A 27,505-nucleotide genomic window follows, 5' to 3' on the forward strand; every position below is an offset into this window, starting at 1 on the left:
CTCTGCAGTACACTTCCTTACTTGAAAGGATGCTTCAAACCTCAGCACAGGTCAAAGAAATAGGAGATATGCAGCAGAACAAGCAGAAGCTGCAAATGGTCCTTGCCTGCAACTCCCTCCATTAGGTAGGAAAGTAAAGGTAAAAAGGTAAAGGACCCCTGGATGGTTAAGTCCAGTCAAAGGCGGCTATGGGGTTGCGATGCTCATCTCTCTTTCAGGCCAAGGGAGCCAGCGTCTGTCCACAGACAGCTTTCTGTGTTGTGTGGCCAGCAGGACAAAACCACTTCTGGCGCAATGGGACACTGTGACAGAAGCCAGAGAGCACGGAAACACCGTTTACCTTCCCACTACAGTGGTACCTATTTATCTACTTGCGCTGTTATGTTTTCGAACTGCTAGGTTGGCAGAAGCTGGGACAGAGCAACGGGAGCTCATCCCATCACAGAGATTCGAACCGCCAACCTTCCGATCGGCAAGCCCAAGAGGCCCAGTGCCACCTGCTGTGTTGGCGAGTCAGCTCCATAATCTTCGCAGCAACCAAATCATCACATGCAGGCATCAGTTAGTGCAGCATGTGAGTACACATCTTACCAAAGGGGATAGACTGTTTTCTAAGTTATTCACTCACTAGCCGCTAATGGGCACCTCATCACAGGAACTATCTGTTGAAGGGCTACCCATTACTCATGACTACCTCCCTTGCTCATCTTGCCACCAAAGGCTGCCCATTCACTAGATACAGAGGTGCTCCCTATTTCCCTGTCCTGTGCATCACTAGGAAAGATCCCTTGCAGGGCTCAGTGGAAAGCCATAATCTGCTCCCTGGTTGCAAACTTCCTGTTCCAGCAGAGTCTTCTGAAAGATGCTTGATGGAGGGGATGCAGTTATGGTGGCAAACTGCACCTATTACTCTGCTCTCTGCCAAGCAGCTTCCAGACGTCAACCAGAACAAAAACGATGGCAAGCACAAATTTCTTTCTGTGTACTGATTTTTAAAGCTACTGTACCACTGGCATTGATCAGTCAAATTGTTGAGTGTTTCAGTTGTTTCTTGGCGGACAGTAGGATTAGCAGTTAGGGACCCTCCTTTTCCCAGTTTGCTACTCAGATTGACTGGGGCAAACAGGAGAAGGGTAGGGAAGGATTCAATGTCTCATTACAATGGCAATGGTTCTCGTCCGCATCCCACGGAGTATGTGCTGTTAAATGGCCTGTAACACAGATTCGAACAGCTGACCTTCCGATCCGCAAGCCCAAGAGGCTCAGTGTTTAGACCACAGCGCCACCGGGGTCCCTATTTACCTTTTACCTATTAAATGCCAGTATACTGCACTGTGCCTTTCTTTGATGTCAGGAAGCTCAGAGCTCTTACAATACTCTCAATGAGAACATGCAAATATTGTAGTGCTAGGTTAACGCCTGGCACCTTCATTATAGACCTTTAGGTGCCAGGCAAAAAACGTTACTCTTTAACGAGGCCTTTGGCTGATTGACATCCAATGCCCTTTTAAAATGTGTGTGTGTGTGGGGGGGGTTGTTTTGGTTTTTATTTTGGTTATGCATTTTGAGTTTTTATATTGTGATTTTATCTTGCGAACCGCCCTAAGACCTGCAGGGATAGGGCACTATACTACTACTACTACTACTACTACTACTAAAGCTCACAGAATTTTATAGTCTGCCCATCAGTAAGTATCCCCTCAAGTAATCAGATATGGTCTGTTTTGATTCAGAACTTGCATTAGCTGTGGTAAAGAGGACAGAGTTTTCAATACTAAACATCACTCAAGAGATAAGTGCCATTAAGTTCAATGGGACTCGTTTCCTGGTCAGCATGTTTATTTATTTTTAATGCACTTTTACAACTTTTTACACCATACAATATTCATCCTTCTCTCTTATCCTCGGACTTCCCAGTCCATCTCTCCATGGCATTCTAGGTAGTCTTTTGTTGGCTGCATAATCTATTATTCCACCCATTTTCGTCTCAAATCTTCCTTTATTTAATGTTACCTGCTGCTCATGTGTTCATTCCTACTTGTAAGGTAACTGACTATTATATCCTCTGAGATACTCTTCAAAACACTTCCACTCATCTCTTATCCGTGACTCATCCTTATTTCTTCGTTTCGCAGTCATAGTTACTAATTCTGTGTAGAATTAGAATTTCAAACTGTGATCTAACATCAGGACCTTAGAGGACATGAACAGGCATACTGATGCACACAGTATTTGAAAACAAAGGTGAGAAGACAGCTGTGGAATTAAATGTTGTGGGGGAGGAGGGAGCCCATTAGGCATAATAGAGGAATAATAAAATATCCCATTTTCTAGAAGGAACAAACAAACAAACAAACAAACAAACGTGAAACATTTGAATTTAATGTTGTGGACAGACTATCTATTTATTGAGCATTCATTCTAACTTTTTGGCTGGAGGGTATAGGACATTGCATCAAGTAATCACTATCCTATGATTCCTAGTGCATTTCTCCATCACTTTCCTTATAGCAAAAAAATTGATTTTGGGGGTGGTGGGAGGAATGATTTGTAGATCAAGAGTGCCAAAACCTGGTTTTGCCAGCAAGTGACTGAATCCCACCTGAAAATAGCAAGAGCACCCTAAGGTTTCCATCTCCTCAGAGTATTGTGGAAGAATGATGTCAATCAACATTTGATGATCTCCTTCTACCGGTCAACAATAGAATGTGTCCTTTCATACTGCATCACGGTGTGGTACGCTGGTTTGACATCAACTGATAGGAAGTGTCTACAGAGGGTGGTGAATACAGCACAAGATATTATGGGCTGTCCAGTGTATCTGCTGGATGAAATAGCGGAAGAACATTGCCTCAGGAGAGTGAGGAAAATTCTCAGGGATAATTCACACCTTGGCTGGCACTTTCTTGATCTCCTGCCCTCGAGCAGAAGATATAGAAGCATGATTGGTCACACCAACAGGGTAAAGAACAGCTTCTATCCATGGACTGTTAGGCTGCTGAATGAAAAGATAACAACAGGGCAACTGACTTTTGGGTTTGGTGAGTGTGTGTCAGTAAACGAGGGGAATTAAGACTAAGAGAGCAGATATGGGGTGCTCATGTAATCTCACTGTATACAAGTGACAATAAAGTATTTCAATTCAATTTCAATTCTTGTTGTATTTATACCACACCCACAACTAGATCCCTTACAGTTGAGAAATGTCCACAAAGCACCCCAACAAATATTTGCAGTCTAAATGATGTGACACATTTAGGGACAAGGAGCAGTTGGATTTGAAGGGGGGGGGGACTCAGCAAAGGGAGATCAGCAATAAAAGCAAAGCAATCAGACCAGGAAGCTTGGAGGGGAGACAAATACAAGTCTTAGAAGGTTGTTTGAACACAGTGAAGTAGGACAACTATCAGTGGGAAGAGAATTCCAAAGATAAGAAATGATAACAGAGAAAGGACAAGTAGGAGAAACAGCAGAAGTGAGGTGGCACATACCAGAAGAAAAGAGAATACATTATAGTCAAAGAGATGTGAGATTAGAAGGTACAAATTGAATTAAGTGATTTAAAGATGAGAGATAAAAAATTTGAATATAAAATGGAACATGAACAGAAGTCCATAAAGAGCGACATGATCAAAGTGGAAGGAACAGGAAAGTAAACATTCATAATAGAAACACTAGAATGGAGATAAAGGAAGGCCAACCAGAAGAACGTTACAATAATCACGCGGAGAAATAAGAGAGGACAAACTCTTGGTTTTAGGGTCAATCTAGGAAAAGACAGGAACAAACCTCAGACTATTAGAAAGAAGGAAACAGAAATATGAGTGCAGGTGTGAGAAGAGGAAGATAAAACGGAATCTAAAACAGCAGCAAGATTGCAACCTTGAGGAGAAGAACACTATAAAGATTAAGCTAAAAGAAAGAAGAGATGAGGACACTGGAAACCTCCCTTTCTGGCAGGGACAAATCATATGTAGGCAGTGAAACATGCGAGTTCTGCATCTGAAGTATGCTCTTTTTAATAAGTGTATGGGGATGTTAGCTGCACCTTACTTGAATTAGGACCTCAATAAAACATTTAAAACTTCAACCAGGCCTTTGGCTGATTAATGTTCGGCAGCCTTTTAAATGTGTCCACGGGGTTATTGTTTTGCTGTTTTGTTTTAATTATTTACTTGTTTTTATCCTGTATGTTATTCTGTGCACCTGCCCTGAGATCCTATAATGAAGGGTGATATATGAATCAAATAAATAATGACAACAACAACAACAACAACAACAACTTGACATGAGAAGACAATTCACAGTTAATGTTTAGAATGACTTCTGAAGTTTATATCGCACAATATACCCATGTTCAATGTATTTACATTAATGCGCTTACATGTTGTTCATGCACTTAAATGTCTCAGATTCCCCACTGTAGATATGGCATAAAAATTGGAAAAAATTACACCTTCACTTCCATGTTATTTGCAAGGAAACCTGATCAAAGAATTTTTCTTCTATTATTCAGTATTTATAGTATTGTGTGCATACTTTCTTGTTCAAACTATGGGAATTGCTGTTTAAAAAAGTAAAGTGAGGCTCTATTTTTGTATGTTTTAATTACTGTAAACTTTTACATGTAAAAAGGAGTGTTAGGTGAGGAAATGAATGAACTGGCATCAAAATGTGTGTGTAGGGAGGATAGCAACTAAAGAACCATATGACGTAATTGTAGGTATGTCATGTTGTAATAATGGAAAGCATCTGTATAAAATGTGAATATCCCATAGCTTGCTGAAATATCTCTAGCTAGCATATATCTAGGTGAGAGTGCGTTCCTTAAATCCATAATTCACATTTTTCAAAGCTGCCCACCTGCCTTCTTTCTGTTACTCATTTTATGGACATTAGCAATGTATCTGAACACTTCATTAAATTACATGTCTCTTCAAGGATTGCCCACTGGTGCTCTGTTGCAGAAACACAGAGGATAAAGGCCTATGTTTCTATACAAAGCTTCTGGGTAACATTACTGAAGCAATTGCTAAGACTTCTGTGAAGTTCTCAAAACAAAACAAAAAGGCTTCCAGATGCCCTCTGGTGCTATTCGGCTATGATCTGATGAGCACCTGTTTGCCAGCAATAATCCGACTTCAAACGCAACCGTGTGCTTTTCCTGCTATCAATAGACCACATGTTACACTCTGTCTATCGCAGATTCATAGAATTAAAGCCTGAATTTCAAACAATAAGTGCTCATTAAAAGGATATTTAATTTTACAAATTAAAGCAGATCAGCATGGAGGCAATGGTTGGACTGTGATATTGCTAAATTGCTCTGGAATAGGCAAAATATTATGCAGAGGTAGAAATGGATAACTAAATGAGGCATTTATAAGTTATTCATTAGAACCAGCTCTGCTGTTTGGCAAATGGGACCAATGGCCATGACATTCCACTTCTAGGAGGTATAAGTAAGTGCCAGCTGGAAAGTTGACTGTTACTGCCATTATGATGATTAAAGCACTATCAGCATATGTAGTGCTCTATGGAATGACAAAAACAGGCTCCTACACCAATGGCCTAACAATCTGGACTCTGTGGTATTCTAAAGTTAAACCAGTGTTGTGATTCTTAGAAACTCAAAGCAAAACCCCAAATCCTTGAGTATGCATGCATTATTTGTTAGCAGTAAGACCTCTGCCATTTATGGGTACAGCAAAATTGCTTTGAGATTTTCTCATTTCTTTTTTGCAGGCCCAGCACATCTGAGCTGCCAAGAGAAGATGCATGGATTGCAGGCTAAGGGTTAAAACCGTTTAAATGCAACTGAGCAATTAAAGGCATTGTTTTCATTTTGTTTTCCTGCAGATGAGTGTTAGCTAGTTCCAAGCCGCTTTTGCTTTTGTTCCTAGGAGTTTGGCATGCTGAATCTGGTAGGTCACAATCAAAAGGAAGTTGGTTATGTCTCAAGTCCTATTGAAATAAATGGGGGAAGACAATCACAACTAACACATCCCATTGATTTAAATAGGGCTTAAGTGCACCTCTTTGGATTGCTGCCATAATATATAATTGGAGTACACAGTCTATAGAAAATTTCAAGGGAATAGATTATGGAGGGCCAATCACATGATCTCAGTGGAAACTTAATTGCCTACATTGTCAGTTAAGAAAACAATTCACCCAGTACTTTATCACTGTTGCTTAACAGAACTGTTTATTTTTATCCTCATTTTTTAGCTACGCTGTATAAAAGCTTTTTTGGCACTCATGAAAATTACATCCAGTTTTCACTTCAGTTGCAGCTCTTAAATTCATACATGAAAACTTATTTGAGAGATGTTTATGATTATGTTTTTCATAAATCTACCATCAACACCGTTTGCTCAGCTCTGGAAACAAAAACAATAAAGAAGGAAACATGGAAGAGGTCTCCATAAAACAAACCCGTTTCAGTTATTAGGGAAATGAGGAACAAGAGAACAGGTCTTGCACTCATTGTTTTCCTCATAAGAAAGTTCTGCTGTGTTTACTGTGACCGGCTGAGTCAGTATGTATGTATGCATTGGACTGCACCCCAAGAAAGAACAAAAGGAAAACTAAAAAGTACAGTGGTCAAATTCTGTGGACTTAAAGGATATTGGGGAAGAAAAAGTGGAGAAAAAAATCCAGGGCTTCCTTTGTCTCCCAGTTGCTGAAGAACAAAGAGTTGGCAAAGAGTTCTTTCCAAATGCTTCAATGCTTAGGTTACTGTGGTGGGTATGCAAATTGCTGCCTGAAGGCATTTCAGGCAATACACACAGCTAATCCAAAATACAGAGACAGCTAAGGCAAGTGCTCTAGCTTCAAAAGCTTTGGACATTGATCTGACACTGTCACACCCTTTTGCTATCCTGTATATATGGAGTATATATGTATATACTGTATATATGGGACATGGGTGGCACTGTGGGTTAAACCACAGAGCCTAGGACTTGTTGATCAGAAGGTCGGCGGTACCTTCTGAGCTCCCATTGTTCGGGTCCAGCTCCTGCCAACCTAGCAGTTCGAAAGCACATCAAAGAGCAAGTAGATAAATAGGTACCACTCTGGCGGAAAGGTAAATAGTGTTTCCATGTGCTGCTCTGGTTTGCCAGAAGCGGCTTAGTCATGCTGGCTAATAAAGCGAGATGAGCGCTGCAACCCCAGAGTCAGCCATGACTGGACCTAATGGTCATGGGTCCCTTTACCTATATATGGGGTGCTCGGGGATGGGTATAGTACCTCTGGTGGGGGACATTTTGTTCTTTTTCTAGGTTAGTTTGTCTACCTTTGTCCCCACCCTGCACTCAGCTCAGCTCTCATCTGTGGCTCCTAGAAGCTGTCAACATACAACAGTGGACACACACTGGGAACAGCTTCAGCTGGCTAGCTAAACCAGGTGAGGGTAGCCAATTGGTCTCAAACCCTCGGTAAGTTAGGAACTTCCCCTGCATGCGTAGACAGGCCCCAGAGGGTTGAGCGGACGAGACCAATAGTTGGCCCACTGGTCAAGAAGGCAGTTTCTGCACGTGCTGTAGAGGGAAGTGAGGGGTAGGTGGGGCTCACTCACTTGGGAAGGTAGCCCATTCAGGAGAAGGAAAACTGATCTTAAACCTCCGCTGCCTTGCGGGATATCTTCGAGAGAAGAAAAGGCTACAGAGCAAATCCTACTGAAATCTGGAGTGGCTTTCCTAAGATATTCCCAGTATCTGATGGTGCCAGGGTGGGAGGAAAGGCAGGAACAGAGAAGGAGGTGGGACTTGCAGCTATCATCGTGGAGATGGATGAGACAAGAAGAAGAAGAAGAGTTTGGATTTGATATCCTGCTTTATCACGACCCGAAGGAGTCTCAAAGCGGCTAACATTCTCCTTTCCCTTCCTCCCCCACAACAAACACTCTGTGAGGTGAGTGGGGCTGAGAGACTTCAGGAAAGTGTGACTAGCCCAAGGTCACCCAGCAGCTGCATGTGGAGGAGCGGGGAAGCGAACCCGGTTCACCAGATTACGACTCTACCGCTCTTAACCACTACACCACACTGGCTGAGGAAGCTCCCTTCCCATGATCCTTGCCTGCAAATTTCCCCACTCCCGGCAGAGGCCCCCACATTCTGCTAGAACCCTCTCCCAGGTCCTTGGCCAATCTTCCATCTGCATCATCCTGACCTGGCCAGCCCATGACAGCCTCAAGGTTAAAATACACTTGAGGGACTGTCTCCTCTAATGCCATCTTGCCTGGGGCCAAATATCAAAAGGAGATGTCCTTTTCTGTGTCCTACCTTGGGTTACACGAGGTTGACAGCAAGAAGCTATAAGGCTTTCTCAGTATGGTGTGGGTCACTTTGCTCCTTGAAGTGTGAGTGGCCACCTTTCTTGCTGCCTTTTGCTTGTTGGTGAAGACATTTTTTATAATAATAAAAATCCATCAGGCTTTGCCTATTTATTTTATTTAAATGCTATGTTTTACCTGTCTGTGTATCTGCCTGGTAGCTGCCTGTGTTGGATTTTTAATGCATTTCTATTGATATGATATTGCAGTTTTAAATCGTCATAAATTGCCTTGAGTAGTGCATAGGAACTAGAAGCACGGGGCAGAACTTCTGTTTTTTATAAATAAACAAATTATCAGCAGATTCTTTCCATTTAGAACTGTTCAAAATGGCTTATCCGATTGCCTCACATTTCAGGTAAAACAAATTAGGGATATAAATTGAAATTACTTGAAGTGTAGCGTATGTAAATAGGTAATAAGAAACTTCCTTTCACAATGAAATCAATGGATTTGCAAGATAACCAGAACAGATGCAGTTTCGTGCTTTTCAAGTATATCTTTTCAACTTGGTGGGTATCCAACCTTTTGAACAATTGGGTTCTTCTGCCTTCGGAGATTCAGCTATTGGAGCTGTATGTCGAGCAAAATGCTAGCGATCGCAAGGTCCAGGCATACACCATCTTTCCCATAAATGTTCCCAGAGTACCTCAACCCAACCAATAAATATTATCGCATAATAGTATAGCTAGTATGAGGGGAGCCTCTGTGCACTTACGGTGCTGGACTCATGAGAGCTCAAGGACACCCCTGAAACTGGCAACCAGAATTGGGGGAAACATGCAAGTAAACCACACTTGGAGATTCCTATAAGAAGGATTACAAATATAGTTAAGTATATATATGGAAATTCTGCTTGGGTGGATTCTATATCCATAGTTCTAAGTCAGGGGTCAGCAAACGTTTTCAGGAGGGGGCCGATCCACTGTCCCTCAGACCTTGTGGGGGCCGGACTATATTTTGAAAAAAAAATAAATGAACGAATTCCTATGCCCCACAAATAACCCAGAGATGCATTTTGAATAAAAGCACACATTCTACACATGTAAAAACACTAGGCAGACCCCACAAATAACCCAGAGATGCATTTTATTTAAAAGGACACATTCTACTCATGTCAAAACACACTGATTCCTGGACCATCCGCCTTCCAGATTTAGAAGGCGATTGGGCCGGATCCGGCCCCTGGGCCTTAGTTTGCCTACCCATGTTCTAAGCACACCTCCCAGGAATGAGTGTGCATATGGCTGCCTACTTGGATTTTATTTTGTACATTTTCCTTCAAACAAGTCCCATTTGCATTAACACAATTTTTTTAAGAACCTCCACTAAGATTTCAAAATAGTTCACCATGTAGCATAAGGGGCTATTGCTTGGAAACAACCACCACTGTGTTCTAAAGCTCCTTTTCAGCTTGTGGAGCTAGTTTCATGCTTGTTTAGACTACAACCTTCATGTATTCAGTTAATCAGAACTTCCAGAGAATGGGGAAAATGCAAATGAAATGCTATGTACAATGCCAAATTATAAGCCATTGGTTTATAGCATTAACATGTCACTTGCAAGTGTTTGTTACAGTGAAGCCTGCGCTTACCTGCAGTGAACAAGCATTGGCCCAGCATCGGGAGGATTACAGGTTTTGACTCGTCGTAAGAAAGCTAGGAATGGCGTCGGATGTTCTGGAACTCCATGGTCAGGCCAGGCAGTGAACTGGAACTGCCTCACTTCTCTCTTCTCGCTTGATCCATTCTGCCAGAGAAGAATGTTGGTTGGAATGACTGCCCAATGTCACAACAGCGCTCCGGAATAGAGCAAAGGCATATTTGCCACATCACCATGAGTCTTAAATAAAGTTCCATTTAAAGGCAGGATACGATATCATCTGGCAAGCTGAGTCTGTGGCTACTCTAGAACTGTTGCACCTATTTAATAGTGAGCTGTATTGGATTTATCTCCTGCCCACCTAGCAGTTCGAAAGCACGTCAAAGTGCAAGTAGATAAATAGGTACCACTCTAGCAGGAAGGTAAACAGTGTTTCCGTGCTCTGCTCTGGTTCGCCACAAGCGACTTAGTCATGCTGGCCACATGACCTGGAAGCTGTACGCTGGCTCCCTTGGCCAGTAAAGTGAGATGAGTGCCACAACTGGACCTAAGGGTCAGGGATCCCTTTACCTTTTTATTGGATTTATCACAGTAATGAACTTCTCAGTGATGGTGCTGGAAAGGGCAGATACAGCACTGTTATTCACTACTACTGCAGAGAAGCAGTATGGGAGCTATTGTGTAGCCAGCCCAACATTAAGAATGCATGACTCAAGCCAGAGGTTTTCAACCTTTTTGAGTCCACGACTCCCCTGGCCAACTACATTCTTTCTGTGGCACCTCTGTGGGGCTCAGGAGTCCAGTTATGTCACCCCTTGCCTGCAGAGCTGGCAGCCTCTCACCCTTTTTCAAACACCTTCAGTTGTGCAGTGTTCCCTCAGCTTCCTCTCCTCTCCTCTCTCCTTGGGAATCCTCTGGGCAGCCGCTGCTGCCACCCCTGGTCTCATCTGGGGCCTGGGACTTCTCTGTCCATTCCCAAGAGCAAGGGCTGGACTCCCTTGTCCGCTTGCTTCTTTACTCTGAGGCTGCCTCAGCTACTGGCAGCCTACACCCGCTGGCCAGCTCCAAAGGCCCCATTTGCCTGCTGAGTTTGTAGCCAGGGTGACTGCAATGAACACCTGTGCAAGCCTTTAGGAGGCAGAGACATGAGAGGGCATCAGAGGAGGGAGGGAAGAAAAGAGGAACAGAAGCCAATGTTGCCCACGGCACCCCTGGCCATCATTCAAGGCACCCCAGGGTGCCACGGCACACTAGTTGAAAACCACTGGCTTTAAAACTATAGGAACTGGCTGTAAGTTAGATTAGAAAACAAATATTCAAATAATTTAAAGCTTAACGTAGAAAGGAAGATGAACTGTTTACTAGGGCATCGAGGGAAGAAAGACAATGTGTAAAAGATTTCAGAGTTCTGATATGGGTTGAATTTCAATAAATGTTTTATATTGTAAAGATGTTTGATAATGGCTAGGAATTTTATGGTCCCCCCCTCCCCCAGCACTCTGCAGGCTTTGGATAGGAAACTGGGTGAGCATTTAATTCTAGGGAATCTTGCTGTTGAAAGGAACTAGACCAGGGGTCAGTAAACTTTTTCAGCAGGGGGCCGGTTCACTGTCCCTCAGACCTTGTGCGGGGCTGGACGATATTATACACAAATAACCCAGAGATGCATTTTAAATAAAAGGACACATTCTACTCATGTAAAAACACCAAGCAAGCCCCACAAATAACCCAGAGATGCATTTTAAATAAAAGGGCACATTCTAAAAACACACTGATTCCCAGACCGTCCGTGGGCCGGATTTAGTAGGCGATTGGGCCAGATCCGGCCCCCAGGCCTTAGTTTGCCTACCCATGAACTAGACTGTATGGCCCATGTAATCCAGTTATATTGTTATAAACAACCATGACCCTCTCTCTCCACCAAAAAATATCTGATGCATACAGAAAGAAGAATTACCTTGTAAAGTGCAAATGTTCTAACACAGTACGTTGCCAATTCTACAGTGTCCAACAAGGTCACCTGGATCAGTCCATATGTTTCGGTTCCTCTGCTCGGCCAATACTGATCACATTTCACCTGCAAAAAGCATTTTAGGCAGAAATATATTCACATTTTAAGTAGCACGAATCACGTTGCTCACAGCTAAAAACTAATGGAAACAGGCTGACAAGAATATTACTATGTTGGGATAGGAGACACCTCCACAGCATGCGGTCTAGTTGCTGTGGAAATGATCCAGATCATCCAGAAGGACGACGAGATGATGGTGCACTTGGGGAACACAATATAAACAAGCTTCCTGAGCGCTCAGCATGCCGAATGGGACAATGGGACCTTGAGCCTTTATGCTGCAGATTTTATAGGGGGTGTTTCACGGAAAAGTAGCGTCATCAGTAATGCTTGATGTGTGCCACTCGGTGGACCAGATGGTGTGCATCAGCACAGCTACAAAACAGATCGAGTCAGGAAGAGGATTCATGAAACTATGTTGCCTGAGAAAAGAAACTGCTTCCTGTTCCACCTCTCTCATCCTCAGAATGGTATGTATGCACAGTAAGAACAAGGAATTCTTCAATATTATGACAAGAGGGCTGCATGTTTTCCCATTGGGATGGAACTGATCTTCAAGTGACCTGCTTTTATCCAGTTCCAGAATAAGAGATTCTCTTTTCTGTCCTTTTTTTCTCAGACATCGGGGGGCGGGGGTGGGGGCGGGCATAAAACAAACAAACCAAAATCCCAAGCCAGAAGTGTAAATGAAGGCAAAGAAGGGAAATAGCTTCCTTTTCACCTCTGCCAACTGATGCAAGTGAAGTAATGGCAGGGAAAAAGCAGCATAAGTGGTTGCTCTCTCAAGGAAGGAAGAGAAGGAAGGACCCCATAGCAGAATGGGGCATTGTTGGGCCTGGCCAGTGGTGGCACTGGAGTTTTTGAATTTTGTAAAGGGAGCCTTCTGTTCCCTTTCCCTCACGTTTATTATTATTATTATTATTATTATTATTATTATTATTATTATTATTATTATTTTCTGCTGCTCACAAAGTGAGTAGGTGCACAACCAAAACTTACTGCTGGTGAGATCCAACTACAATCTTACCGTGGAAGTCAAACAGAATCCATTCCAGAAGTCCGTTCAACTTCCAAAACGTTTGGAAACCAAAGCACGGCTTCTGATTGGCTGCAAGAAGCTTCTGCAGCCAATCGGAAGCCGCGGAAGTCCTGTCGGACGTTCAGGTTCCAAAGAACGTTTGCAAACCGGAACACTCACTTTGTGGCATTTGGGAGCCAAAACTTCTGAGTACCAAGGTGTTCGGGATCCAAGGTATGACTGTACTGGCCGATTTAATTTGCACCGAGGTATGTTTAGATATAAATTAACATATGCAAATTTGTGTCATGGCCTGTGCCCTCAGTCCTTTATGTACCTCACAATGCCTCTGCTTGCGGTGGCTGACCCAGTGGCCTCTATAGGCATGCTGAGGCTCTATAGATGCCGGGTCTCGTGATGTGGTTTGAATGAGCAGCAAGCGCTACTTGCAATTTACAATTTCAGATCCAGGTCTTATGTTGCACCCACTCACATTTGTCTCATGGTGCTGCAGAATACCGTATTTTTCGCTCCATAAGACGCACCTGACCATAAGGCGCACCTAGTTTTTAGAGGAGGAAAGGGGGAAAGCCCCGGTTTTTGAGGATCAGCTCAATGTTGTCAAGCTTACTTTGCAAAGGGAAAAAATCTTGTTTTTATGGGGTTCAGCTCACAGTTCTGCAGCTTCTTTCCAGACAGATAATCTAACCAGCCAGTCACATGTCGCTGGGGAAACAAACAGCCTCCATCCGCAGAACATTCAGCAATGGAGGCCTGGACAAGGGGGCGGGACTGGAAAGGGAGCCAGCGATCGACCACACATTTGCTCCATAAGACGCACAGACATTTCCCCTTCCTTTTTAGGAGGAAAAAAGGGTGTCTTATGGAGCGAAAAATACGGTATATCAGATGAAACCATGATCACTGACATCCAAACAGAAATACTGGTTTCCAAAGTAAGCGGTTTCAAAAATTTAAGCTTTGCTACAAATAGAAAAGCAGTGCGACGAGACTGGATTTCTTTGATCCAGGATGTTTAGAATGAACTATGCCAGAAACTACACAAAAACGTAATTTTGTTTTGAGGTTTTTGCTTTCTTTAATGAAACATGTCATGGCTTTAGATTGCCATGTCTTTGATCTATAAGAGTTCACAGAAAGAGATTATTTATCATATTTTAAAGGGCACTCCGTGTTTTAGTGTAACAGAAAAATTACAGAAAGAAGACTGCGCAAGACTGAGGGGCAAAGGTGGTGGAGCCAGGGTGAGTGACAGGTGGGGATTGTCCGAGGAGGAGACGTTAAGTTATAGGAGTCAGCTGGAAAAGATCTGGTTTAAAATGCTCATGGTAAAGGAGTGGCAAACATGTCGGGCCAGTTTATTAGGTAGAAACATTATTTCCCACTCTTTACTGAAAGAATGCAAATTCCTTGTTCTTATGTTTCCCAAACATATGGTTCAAATACTTGAAGTGTTCTGGTTTGGGTGGATTCCAGGGTAATATAGATCTCACTTCACATTCTTACCATTGCTATGCACAGTCAAACATAGTTAAGGTGAGCTTAATTACTCTTTACTGCAGTGTTTGACATCAGATAAGTTTGTGGTGAGCCTGGACCAAGTGACTTGGCTTGACTTCTAGATGCATAGTCACTTTGGCTTATCCAGTGACCTCTAGGGACATGGCCTTGTGCTGGAAGTCACCCTTTCTATCGGCCCAGGCTTTGTAATTATTTAAGACTGTATGCTGGTGTTCTATCTTATTTTATTGCTCTGCTATGTTTGTTTGTTTCTTCATTAATAATTCTTTTTAAATTTATGCTTTTATTATTTTACTGTAAGCAACTCTGAGAATTACCTGACAACTGCTTCCTGGTAACAGGAAAACCCAGGAGTTTACTAAGCCCATAGTGGGCCACATTACAAAGCTTATGTGTTGGATTATGTGTTGGGATTTGTGGGTTTCCATTTACACATATCTATCTCAAAACTACTGATATTGTATTTAGTTTTGACCACTGGGAGGCGCGTAGAAATGGGATCCTCATAACAGAGGGTCCTGGTTGCGCTCGGGACCCAAGAGCTCACCTGACAGGGTTAAAATGGGGGGGGGGACAGGAAGTGCTGGCCATTCCCCTGGGATCATGCCAGGCTGTTTTAGCCAATAGCCAGTAGGTGGCGTGATCCCAGGGGCTTTAAAAGCAGCAGTGTGATGCAAGTGGGGCACTTGCATTTGCACGGCTGAACACCCGCCCACCCTCCCGAGTTTAGGTAGAGTCGCTTGGCCATGCTTTGGTTTGGGTTGCCTGTTTTGGAACAGGGGCTGGGTAGGAATTTTTTTCCATTTGGCGGATTGGCTTTTAGCCATTTGGTTTTCACCTACCCCTTAGCAAATCGTCACAACTTGTAAGGTGGTGGTTAGGCATTGGCTCAGTTGGATTGTAGGAAGGGGAGGTGTGGCCATCACCTGCCCCTCCAGGAATTGGGTATTCCATTAAAGGAATCTGGGGGTCCTGGATCTCGTCCAAAGTCCGCTTGAGGGGCTAGGGCCATGCCAGAACCACAGGAACCCCGGGGTGAGCTTAGGTTGGTCCTCATTGACCTTGCTCCCTCGTTTGGTTTACCCCATTGAACGATCACCCTAAGACGTGGAGTCAATTATAGTGGGGAGTCAATGCCTAAGCCAATACCACTCACGTGATTGTACTTCAATAAAACTGTGGCCAAAATTTGCCCCAAAACTTAAACTAATATAAGTGTCCGTGTGCATTTCTTTTGGGGGTGAGTCTTGGGGCCTCGAGACGCAAAGAAACGCCATGGTACACCTGCATCAACACAACAGGATGCTTTCATCTGCCCCAGCTGCAACAAAACATGTCTCTCTCATATTGGTCTCTACAGCCACAGCAGGCACTGTAACTCTCTAACTTCACGGCAGAAAGAGCACTTTTCCATTGTCTCCTGAGACAGATGGGTGCCAACCAACCAAATTTCCAGTCAAGCTTTGTTCTTGAGCTCCAAAGGAAATCATCCAGCCATCTGGTATGAGGACAGACTGAAGTTAACATTATGACTTAGTAGTTTTGTTTCCAAAGGGGGTAAAGCCCAGTAACAAACAGGCACATTTTAAAGATAAGAAAGATCTGGGAAGTATTCTGAGCAGCTGGTTGCTGGTGGAAGAAATAAGACTGTGCTGAAAGAGCCTTAGATGGAATGGCCTCAGTGGGAGGACTAGGTGCCTTGGCTGTGTACCTTTGGTAGAAAGTTTCACCACCTCATAGACAATAGTGCAGATAATCCAGAAGCACTGCTTAACAACATCCTCTGAAATTCAGCTAGAAGCAGTATCAACTACGCTAGAGTAAGAGCAGATCATTTTAACAAGGCAGCTGTAAAGCTGAGGTCAAAGGTTGCTAATAATAATAATAATAATAATTTATTTATACCCAGCCCATCTGGCTCGGTTTCCCCAGCCACCCTGGGCAGCTTCCAACAAAATATTAAAATACAGTGGTCTGTTAAACATTTAAAGCTTCCCTAAACAGGACTGCCTTTAGATGTCTTCTAAAAGTCTGGTAGTTGTTCTTCTCTTTGACATCTGATGAGAGGGTGTTCCACAGGGCGGGGGCCACTACTGAGAAGGCCCTCTGCCTGGTTCCCTGTAACTTCACTTCTCGTACAGAGGGAACAGCCAGAAGGCCCTCAGCGCTGGACCTCAGTGTCCGGGCAGAACGATGGAGGTGGAGACGCTCTTTCAGGTATACTGGACCGAGGCCGTATAGGGCTTTAAAGGTCAGCACCAACACTTTGAATTGTGCTCGGAAACATACTGGGAGCCAAAGCATGAAAGGCATAAAAGGTGCAGTCTCACGGTTTCCTTTTTATATGAGACATAATAGAAGAGTCCTGTATGCTTCCAAATGCAGAAATGACACAGTCCACTGGCTGAAATGAAAGCTGTAGAGCTAGTGAACGCTGAATGATGTCTTTCCCACTAAGAATGGAGGCGGGCACCATTTCAAAACTGGTGAGTTTAAAAATATACATTTATTACCAAGTAATATTCAGGACCCTTCACACTCCAGCAAATCACAGGTGTGAAAAAAGACCGTCCCACCTTTTATCAGTGACACTAAAGGAGGCAAATTTCCATATTTTTTAAAAATAAAAAAATCCAACAAAATCAATGAATATGATACTTGATAGTGAAGTGTAGAGAGAAAATTTTGCAGGAAAAAGGTCTGGTCTTGCTTAAAAACAACCAAAACAACTCTCGTGGGGTAGTAAGTAATAAGCGAGGCTTTATTTGGCTTCTTTTCTTCAGCACCTTGGAGAGCTCCCTAGCAGTATGGGGACTAAGATGCTCTTTCCTCCCTTCCAGAACTGCTTGAGCCTATTTTCAATAGGCTCAGAAGCCTATTGAACCTGCTTCAGAAGCCCTGCCAATTTTGTAAGGGTAAAATACTGATCTCCTACCCTGTAGTTTTAATTTGTGCTGACGTATTTGGCATTTAGCATGGCATTTATTTTGAAGATTCTGCTTGATAGACTTCTCCGTGCATGCTTATTAATTAATTAATTAATTAATTAATGGCATGATGGTCCTACCAGTACAGAAATGGGAGTAGAAAATTAAGCTACAGAATTATTTAGCGTACCAGCAGCACAAGGTAGGTGTCAGGTTAAAAACAATTATACCATCTTTGACTGCCAACTGGGCTGCACAGCGATAATTTTGCTGCTGTTTGTAATGGCATTCGTGCAGAGTGCCAAATGATCAACTTGCCTCATTGCTGCTAGATTAGACATAAACTTGCAGACACTCACAAGCCTAATATAGGAGGTTTGCAGATTTAGGAACAAGAAGAAGAAGAAGAAGAAGAAGAAGAAGAAGAAGGAGAAGGAGAAGGAGAAGGAGAAGGAGAAGGAGAAGAGTAGTAGTTTGGATTTGATATCCAGCTTTAGCACTACCCGAAGGAGTCTCAAAGCAGCTAACAATCTCCTTTCCCTTCCTCCCCCACAACAAACACTCTGTGAGGTGAGTGGGGCTGAGAGACTTCAGAGAAGTGTGACTAGCCCAAGGTCACCCAGCAGCTGCATGTGGAGGAGCGGAGACGCGAACCCGGTTCACCAGATTACGAATCTACCTCTCTTAACCATTACCCCACAATAATGTAGTATACTGGGATAGCTCAGCTGGTACCGCAGGAGGCTCTTAATTTCAGTTCAAGCCCCTCATTGGATAAAAGATTCCTGCATTGAAGAGGGTTGAACTAGATGATCCTCACGGTCGCTTCCAACTCTACAATTCTATGATTCAGTGATGCGGTCTGAATTTCTTGAAATGATACTTATAATAGGAATTTTATTTTAAAGCATTCTTTGATTTGGGCAAAGTCACAAGTGAAAGGCAGTATTCCCACAAAGAAAGTAAGAAAAAAATACCAGTGAAAGAAATAATAATAACTTGGGAGGTATCTAAAAGACACTTCAAATAATGGTTGCTTTGAAAGTTACACAAATAATAGTTAAGATAATTTGTTTTCAATATTCTAAATCCAAATCCAAATCCAAAACCTTTATTGCATTAGCATACAGCCACAGCAGGATAAAAAAACAAAAAATGCTATAGACAGGCAACCAAACAAAATTCAAAGCAATATTACTGGCTCTCTGGGTAGTTTGCAATTCTATATCTGAGCAGCATTTCCTGTGACTTCAGCAGTAAGAGCCCACCCAGAATGCATGTCCTTTAGTTTCGTCTTCTAGCTGGTACCTATTTCCATTAATGAAAATGTAAGTGGAAAAAGAAGAACCTCCCCCCATAAACTCCCATTTAAACATAAATTCCCAACAGTACCTGATGTCACATGACAAGCTACTTTTGGAATGGAAAGAAGTTCCAAAAACTCCTTTGCTGTATTGTTTTTGGTGCCTGCTAAAACCTACCCAGGCATGCTTTTTGAATGTGCAGTTCTTGCACATGATTTCACTGTTAAATAGTTGCTTTTTAAAAATTGCTGGTATTTTAAATATTTTTTAAAACATGTTAACATGTTTGCTTTGATCTGTATTTTTAATTTACTATTTTAGCTTGTCCTTTGTAAACCACACAGAGGTCTTTTTTCGGCAAGCAGTGCATCCATTTGGTTAAATAAATCAGTAATTTTGCGGTAAATGATAGCTGAGGTGGAGGCATTTACAGTCAGCTGTTCAAAGAAATAAGGAAAACTGAGCTAGCACAAGGTTACTTCCTGGTCTACAAGTTACAGATTTTTGTTGCCGGTATGGTGATATTCAAAAAGCCCATCTTTGTAAGCACTGTCAAGATCAAAAAGAGGAACCCAGTCAGGCTCTCTTGCTTTCAGGGACCCATTCCATAGGAAATAGAAGAACACAGAACAAGTTCTATGGCATCACAGGGACCTTTGAGTAATCTTCCATTCCTGAGGGTAGGCGCATTTGCAGGAGGTTAGCATCTTTTTTGTGTTCCTTTTAGCACCATTGCCACCACCTGGGCTGAAAAGATGGCAAGCATATCGGGTTCCAACCCTTTTGGCAAAGCTAGGATGGTGGAAAGGAAGGGCTGTGATGGGGACGGGAGAGGGCCTAGGGCCCCCATTGATGTCCAAAGACCGACAAACCCTTGCAACCAGCCCTGGATCTAAGGCAATGTGTTTTCTGCTGTGATATGTAATAACTGGCTTCAATTAATAATGACCGCTCCCCACTTAAAACGGGGGGCGCCTTTTGCGTGGACGCGTGCAGCCCTGGATCTGGAGTGGCCCCATCAGCATAGGCTTTGCCTTCCCTCAGGTGGGATACCTGGAGGTCCCCGCCTACCCCAGCGAGTTGTCCAATCCCACCTGGGGGAAGTGTTGCCAGGGAAACCAGGCCAGGTAAGGGGAGGGATTACCTGCCCACACAATAGAGGGTGGATCTTAATTGTTAATCCTCACTTGGCTCCAGAGCTTCTCCCACCCTACCCACCCTCAGTTAATGTCTTCTTTTGCAGGTTAACTTTTCTTCATAGGTTTTGCAGGTTAACCTGTCTCCACAGGTATGCGGGCGCTGCTACGATAAGGTCGCTGTTAAAGGGCCGGAAAGGAATTTCCCTGCATTGGCAGGTTTCGCCTTTCCCGTAGCAAAACGTCACAACTTTGGCGGTATCAGGCCTTGGGCGGAATCCTTTAGTCCATCTTCCTCTTTGCGGCGGCGATACCAGGGTTCCCCGTTAAAGGGGTTTTTGAAGGGAGGCTTTGGCCGTACGCCGAAAGGTCGTCATTGCTCTCCCCTGCGGCGGCGTAACGGGGGCGGCTATCTCTGCTTGAACATATGTTCTCCAGAGCCGGCCCATCCCCCCCCCACACACTGGATAACCCTGATGCTCCCTAGGTCCCCGGCTGGGGACTAGGGAGGGAGAACGCCCAATGCCTGAGCCAAGGTCTACCCACATTTGAAATTTAATAAAGTTGTGGCCAATTTAATCCCATAGCACGTTGTCTAGAGTCGTTATTCCACATGACGGGGGGACCACTCGGGATCTGGGGACTCCGCCTGTCCACGCAAACAGTTTCTATTCTATGTAGGAGTTTAAGACTACTCCTTGTCATATTGGCACGTTTGCTTCTGATTCATGAAAGGATTTTGCATTTGAAGATTCTAATCCAACAGAACACATTTGCCCCAGCCAGAGCTGCATGCACACAGCTGAATACAATAAGCTAGAATCCTGCCAATCAACTGGTTGGTGGGAAAGGACTAGCAGGGTAGGGTACAATATTAACTCAGCCTCACATTTCTCCTCCTGGAGAACAGAACGTTCAAGACCTTATCCAGGCCAGATATGATGTCAGAAGCCTGATTCTTTGAGCCTTGATCCCAACTGGATCAAGGAGTTTGGCTTTAAGCACAGTATCAATGGCATAAGAAAACTTGGTGAACGATTCCAATTGAGAATATATATCAATAAAGCCTTTGTTGCATAAAAAATAATAATTCAAGAACAGAATGACTATGTTGAAAGCCAATAATTTACTAGTTACAAAGCCACAACATGTCTTCCTCAAAACAATTTATTTAGTGGACAACAAAAAATGGTATTTTTGAAGAATAACATCTTAGCTTTATTCCAAACTCCCTCCACCCTCCACCCTCCACCCTCCATTGCCCAGAGCAATTTAAATTTTAGATTGTCTAAATAATGCAGCATGAAAACAATCTGAAACCACAACGGGTTTGCAAGTTGAAAAAAATGAACCAAAAAAGGATGTAACAGTACATATGGAAATTCTGTAGAAATGAATCCTACCACAAGTCACAAATATATATATATATATATATATATATATATATATATATATATATATATAATTAATGCTTTGAATTGCTTTATGTATTCCTGTCTGTAACTGCCAGCTGCTATTTCTAATCTCTGGTTTCCACCGCTTAAGATTTCCCTTTCGTTTCATACAAACGAAACTCATGCATGTAATAAATATGTTATCAACATTCTTCCATGCACCACAGTGTGCATAATCCTTTTTGAAATATATTATGTGCGTGATAGCAAAGTAATAGGACTGACTTTCTCTGAGGTCTGGATTAGGTCAGGTGAGATTCGGGAGATGACATTTAAAGTGAAAACAATAAAGTGTGAAGGGTTATAAATGAAAGAGCTCCTTTGCCCTGCAGCTTCCCCCAAGGCAAACAAATGAATAACTAATTCACTGTAACATCTTCATTCAATGTACTCAGCTGTTGAATATGTAAGTTCTCAAAGCTGAGGTTAGTCAGACATCTAACACATGCTAATGAACCAACTAAGTTTGCTTCTGCGGGTGCTTCCCTCCCACCCCTTTAAAAGAAAAAAAATCCCTTTATCTATGCAGAGCAGGTTAGAAACGCTCAAGCACAGCTGCAGGACTAAGCAACAGGAAAGCAAGTAAACAAAAATACGATGGAAGGTAGGAAGGAGATGAGGTCCCACAGCAGAATGCTCTTGCCTTCCAGATAAAATAATTATCAAGTCTGCCACAGCACAGAAGGAAAAATTATTCACTCTCTTGCTCTCTGTCTCACAAGCACCATAAAATACAAAAACCAAAGAATAACAACACAACTCGTATCTCAGCTGCTTTTTAAAAGTAATAATAATACTGTAGTGTATTTTCATCTCATTTGGGCTACATTAATCTGTTTTATGGTATTAAAAGTGCAATAAATGTTATTGTATCTTCGTTACCAATCCCCCCCACAATCTTAGACCCAGAACACAGCTCACCAGCTATGTTTGCCACCTTTCCCTGTATTTCTTTATCCTGCCAGGCAATAAAAATAGGGCATTTGTTGAACCCTGGTGGACCTCAATGTATGGTTAGTGGTTGTGTTCAGCCACAAACTACACAGGCAGTATATTCTTACAAGTGACATTCCAGGGTTCTGGGCTTTAACCCCGAGTTTGTTTTCCATGGAATGAGGGACAGCGGAGACTGCAGTGTCTTCACGATATATGGTTTATTTACACATATCCAACCTGAGCCTACGATGGAGGGGCTCACACCAAGAGGGTCTTGCTTGCCTTGGATTCCTGCAGAAATCAGGCATGGCTTTGTCTTACAGGCTTCAGCCTGCTGCTTGCTTCCAGCTTACACACACCTCTCCCAGCTCTGGCCTTTGTCTTTCTCACTACCAGAGAGCTGAGAGAGGGGAGACCGTCTGTTTGCCATCTGGCACAGAGCCACCTTAATGGCCCATACTTAGAGGACCATTAACTCAACAGGAAGCTAGCCTGGCTGTTTTACCAACTGAATCTGTGCTGGATCCAGGAATTAGGAGGGGGATCAGACATACAGCCTGCCCCCCAACTTATAACAAGATCCTATCATCAGTATCATCTCCTAAGATGCTCCACCGGTGGCTAGCGTTGTCCATCACCATTCTTTTCTTCTGTCATAAGGCATTTCTTATCCCCCACAGAGGACCTTAAGGTCCATGAATAACCAAGTTTAGAGGTCCCGGGCCCTAAGGAAGTCAGACTATCCTCCATCAGGGCCAGGGCCGTTTCAGTGATGGCTCCGACCTGGTGGAATGCTCTGTCCCATGAGACTAGGGCCCTTCAGGATTTAACCTCCTTCCGTCGGGCCTGTAAGACAGAGCTATTCCACCTGGCCTTTAATTTGAATTCAGCCTGATCTTTTATTTCCCTTTTCTTCCCTTCCCCTCCCCTTTTATGAAGATTACCTGCTCTGGGACCCCACAGCTAATTCTCCCCTGGCCTCCTCCCTGGCCCAAGTAGGACTAATTCAGACAGCTAGCCCTGGTAATTATCTAATGTTTATTTCCCCTAAATTGATTTTTGAACTTTGAATTTTATTGTTATTCGTGTTTTTATACTGTATTTTATGCTGCTTTTACAATTAAGTGTTTTAAATTTGTTGTTAGCTGCCCTGAGCCTGGTTTTTCAGCCAGGAAGGGCAGGGTATAAATAAAAAAATATTATTATTATTATTATTTATTTATTTGATTTGGGGCAAGGGCCAGTCCCGGAAGCAGTCGCAGGCACATTCTGAGCACTCTTGAAGCATTGTGAGTGTTCTCTTCGAATATTTTTGGAGACCTTGGTGGGCTGTATTTTGCTTGCTGGATCACAACCTATGGAGTCCTGCCTTCAGGGGAATCAGGAAAGAGCCGTAACTTTTACTGCCCTTGCAGGAAATTGCTCTGAAATAGGCCACTGTGGTTTAAACATATGGCTATCGCTGATCAGATAACATGGGTTAAATTCCTAGATTTTACTAACCACTAACCCCCCCCCCACCTTAAATGAAAGATATAGGTTGCAATCTCTAGGTTCTAATGCAACTGTACTTCCAAGATTCACAGCATGTGTTGCCATCAATAAAACTATATGGTAAGAGCATTATTATTCTGACCGGCACTTTTGAGAGAATAATAAAACAGACAGCAGAGTTAACTAGAAATTGCAAAAAGCAATTAATAAGTGGACTGAGCAAAATTTCATTTGGTTATTGCAAAACATGTTTATGTGAATAGCCTAGCTGTGGCTGCAGTGTTATGATAAACTGGGCATTTAAGTAACAAAGTCTTTGGCAAAGGAGTGTTTGTTCCCTCACACTGGTAGTAGCACTGAATACTATTTAGAAGTTAACTTTATTATTAGAAGCAGATAATGAGAAAGAGGCAAAATTTCATTTGCCTAACTCAAAACATCCTTCTACACTGAGGTCCACTGAAAGCCTGCTGCACCGAGATAAAATATAGAGTAGGCTGATGGGGAAAAAAAAGTACACTGGGATCCTCATTATCAACATATATTTGTAAGTAATAATATTAATACAAATTGAATAATCAGGCAAGCAATAATATTTTCAGTGTACTGTAATGACTATGGGCTTGAGATTGCTAAACGTATCCGCGTAACGTTTTTAATAAGGGACAAATCATTAAGAAAACCTGGAATAGTGCAGTCCTTTAAAATGCATTTGGTTAATGCAATTGGTTCTGAAGACAGCATTTAACAGTTTTTTCATTGTAGATATCAAGTGCTTGTGTTAAGTCATCAACCCAGATCCGTTATCGCAGATTGTCTTTTCACATCACATCCCAGCCTGCCTCCCTGTGTAAGGTAATAAGGCAATGTGATAACAAAGACCGATAGGCTCTTTGAAACATGATAACGGTATCACACCAGCCATGTCAACGAAACTTGCAGTTTATCACTAGGAAGACTGGAAAGTGCTATCACATGAACATAGTTATGTGAGATCCAAGACTTTAATGTACACATTTAATCTCTCTCTCACACACATAACCCAGTGAAATAAATAGAAATTTTGGAGACATTCAAGAGAATCTCCCTAAAGGTTTCCATATATATCAAGGTGTGGAGCAAAGGAGAAAAGATTGTGCATTAAAGACAAAGACCAGTTTCTGTAGTTTGGACGTCTTTTAATGCAGTGTAGCTCAAATAAAGGAGCTGAAATGAATGAAGAAACTATTATAGACATTTTGGGGAATGACAGGACTCCCATCACATTTGAAAGTCAGTTTTATGGATAAACTACTCATGAAAGGTTAGCCAAATATAAATATAAAGAAATATAAAGTTGCCTTACCCTGGACCTCTCTTCCAGTTTGGTCATCATGACAACCGTTGCGCCCCTTTGTTCCCAGATCATTCTCCAGAAATCTCCAAAAGTTTCAGGAAGAGCTCCTTGTGTTGCTATATAGGCATTCTGTTTTCTGTAGCCGTCTATGTAGTTAGCATTTATATAATCACTCCCTGGTATGCCTAGAAAGCAAAATTCATTTCAATTTTTTTGATTAAGAAACAAAATGACATTTCAGTACTTTCCAACTTTTTAATACATCTTTCTTTGTTTTTCTTAGTATCTTAAGATGCTTGTTCTTTGCATTTACCATGAAATATTTACCTATTTCACTCTAGAAGGTTGCCATATAATCACTGATGAATCAAATAAATTATAACTGTCTTTGCATCTGCTAAATTATCTTTCATTATAATGCAGTTTATTGCATTCATCAGTCCTGTGTGATCCACAAAATCTGGCTTTGAAATTAAACATACTACCATATTTACTCAGGTCTAATGCACCGTCAAATCTAATGCACACCTCAATTTTCAGAACCTTGAAACCAAAAAAAGTATTTGCTGGCGAATGTAAATGTGCCATTGAATCTAATGCACACCTTAATTTTTGCAACATTATTTGCATTAGATTTGAGTAAATATGGTATCTTAAACTCTAGTTCCAACCAACTTTTCCACAAAATCAAATTATGACCTAACCAAGGTTTCCTAACAGTCCATCCTCTTTTCCTTTTTTGTGCTGCTCACTAGAACTATGTCCAAAGCACTTTCTGTTAATATCAATGAAGAAATTAACTATTTTACCTTAAAGAATTGGGAAAGCTCTTCTGTCACCGGTCTATTATTATTATTTAAAATTTTATATTAAGAAGTGACCAACGTCATTGCCTTAAAAATATTAGCAATATGTCAAAATCTGGACCTGGGTTGCTGCTGTAAAAATACTTTCTTCCATTCGTGATAAGTGTGATTTTGGCTCCAGCTGTTTCTCAATCTATTGTCTTTCTTACACATAACCTGTTGTGATGTTATAACTCCCCACTCCATAAAAAAAAATCCTAAGTGTCACAATGTCATTAAAGCTCTCTATTCAAAGAATGTCATTATAGCATTGCCACTTGTCATCCAGCAAATGCAATTTTTAAAAAAACAAACAAATCCCAAGGCTTTTCACATTATTAAGCAGAGATGTGATTTTATGAAAAGTTCTGCTACACCAATGGAAGATCCAACTAGTCTGGCAAACTGATGGCTATCAAGAAATTTCTGGCATCATCGAAGCATGGCACAAAGGCAAAAAACCTTTGTTATTTGTCCTGGTTATTTTAACTGGAGCCATTAAACCTTTATGGGAGAAATCAAGGGGAAAACAGTCAGATCATAGGTGGGGAGGAGGAAGGAAGGCAAAAAAGCTTTGAGGTCTTTTCTACAATCAAACAGTGTAGACACTTTAATGTGTGTCCCTACTCTAAACATTGATAACCTCAGTGACAGAGGTTGAGAGAACTGGAATAAATCTGAAGAGTGCATCATTTTTTAATCTTCCCCACCCACTTTCTGTTATGATGCTTCACTAGTAAGTTGCACAAGTTTGGTCTCTATTGCTGTCCCACCATGGGCCACTGGTTGGCTCAACAAATGAGCTGCTCAAAATAAATCAAAGACCTGAAAGCACCTTGAACTACATTTCTCGCAAGAAAAAGCCATTGCGCTTCAGTTTGTGTGGCTGTCAGTAGCTTGCTTACCCGCAGGCATGCACACACAGCAGGGGTGAGAGACAACTGGGGTCTGAGCGAGTCGGTGGCCCCAGTGAGCGAGCGATGAGCAAAGAGACAGGTGGTCCAGTGAAAGCAGGCGATCAGGCAGTCGGGCAGCTAGGCCTTCACAAACTCCTTACCACCCAGGGGTGCCAACGTGAATAAAATGGGGGGGCAGGTTGGCCCCACCCCATATAATTGATTACAAGATGCAGTGCATGCACACCATTTGAATAGCAATGCCCATCAACCTCAAATATTTTATGAGGAGGGGGTGTCGAATGGACCTCAGCTCCTAGGACAGGCTTGGGAAAATCGGCCCTCCAGATGTTTTGGGACTACAGTTCCCATTATCCCTGGTCCTGTTAGCTAGGGATCATGGGAGTTGTAGTCCGAAAACATCTGAAGGGCCAGGTTTGCCTATGCCTGTCCTAGGAGTTTGCTTCTGTGCTACCATCACTTTCTCCTCTTCAGCAGCCGCTGCCAGGAGGAAGCAAAGTGTGCATTTCAAAATGCATCCTTCAGGAGGTAGCAGCATGGGGAGAAAGACTTTGTTTTCTTTTTTCCTTCTTTCTTCTGGGAGTG

At 42.5% G+C, this 27,505-nt stretch overlaps 1 protein-coding gene across 26 annotated transcripts in view; it reads right to left on the reverse strand.

The window, feature by feature from the left end:
• The window catches only part of PTPRD (protein tyrosine phosphatase receptor type D), a 1,160,352-nt gene that overhangs the window by 38,069 nt on the left and 1,094,778 nt on the right, over positions 1–27,505 (reverse strand). For all 26 annotated transcript variants that reach the window (XM_081844735.1, XM_081844724.1, XM_081844745.1 and 23 more), the window contains 3 exons: positions 25,168–25,343; positions 11,898–12,017; positions 9,933–10,087 (listed from right to left, as the gene is read on the reverse strand). In XM_081844735.1, the coding sequence (XP_081700861.1) occupies positions 9,933–10,087; positions 11,898–12,017; positions 25,168–25,343 (451 nt within the window). The remainder of the gene's footprint in view (positions 1–9,932; positions 10,088–11,897; positions 12,018–25,167; positions 25,344–27,505) is intronic.

The sequence above is a fragment of the Podarcis erhardii genome, assembly GCF_964252035.2.
Source record: "Podarcis erhardii genome assembly, chromosome: 17".
Taxonomy (NCBI): Eukaryota; Metazoa; Chordata; class Lepidosauria; order Squamata; family Lacertidae; genus Podarcis; species Podarcis erhardii.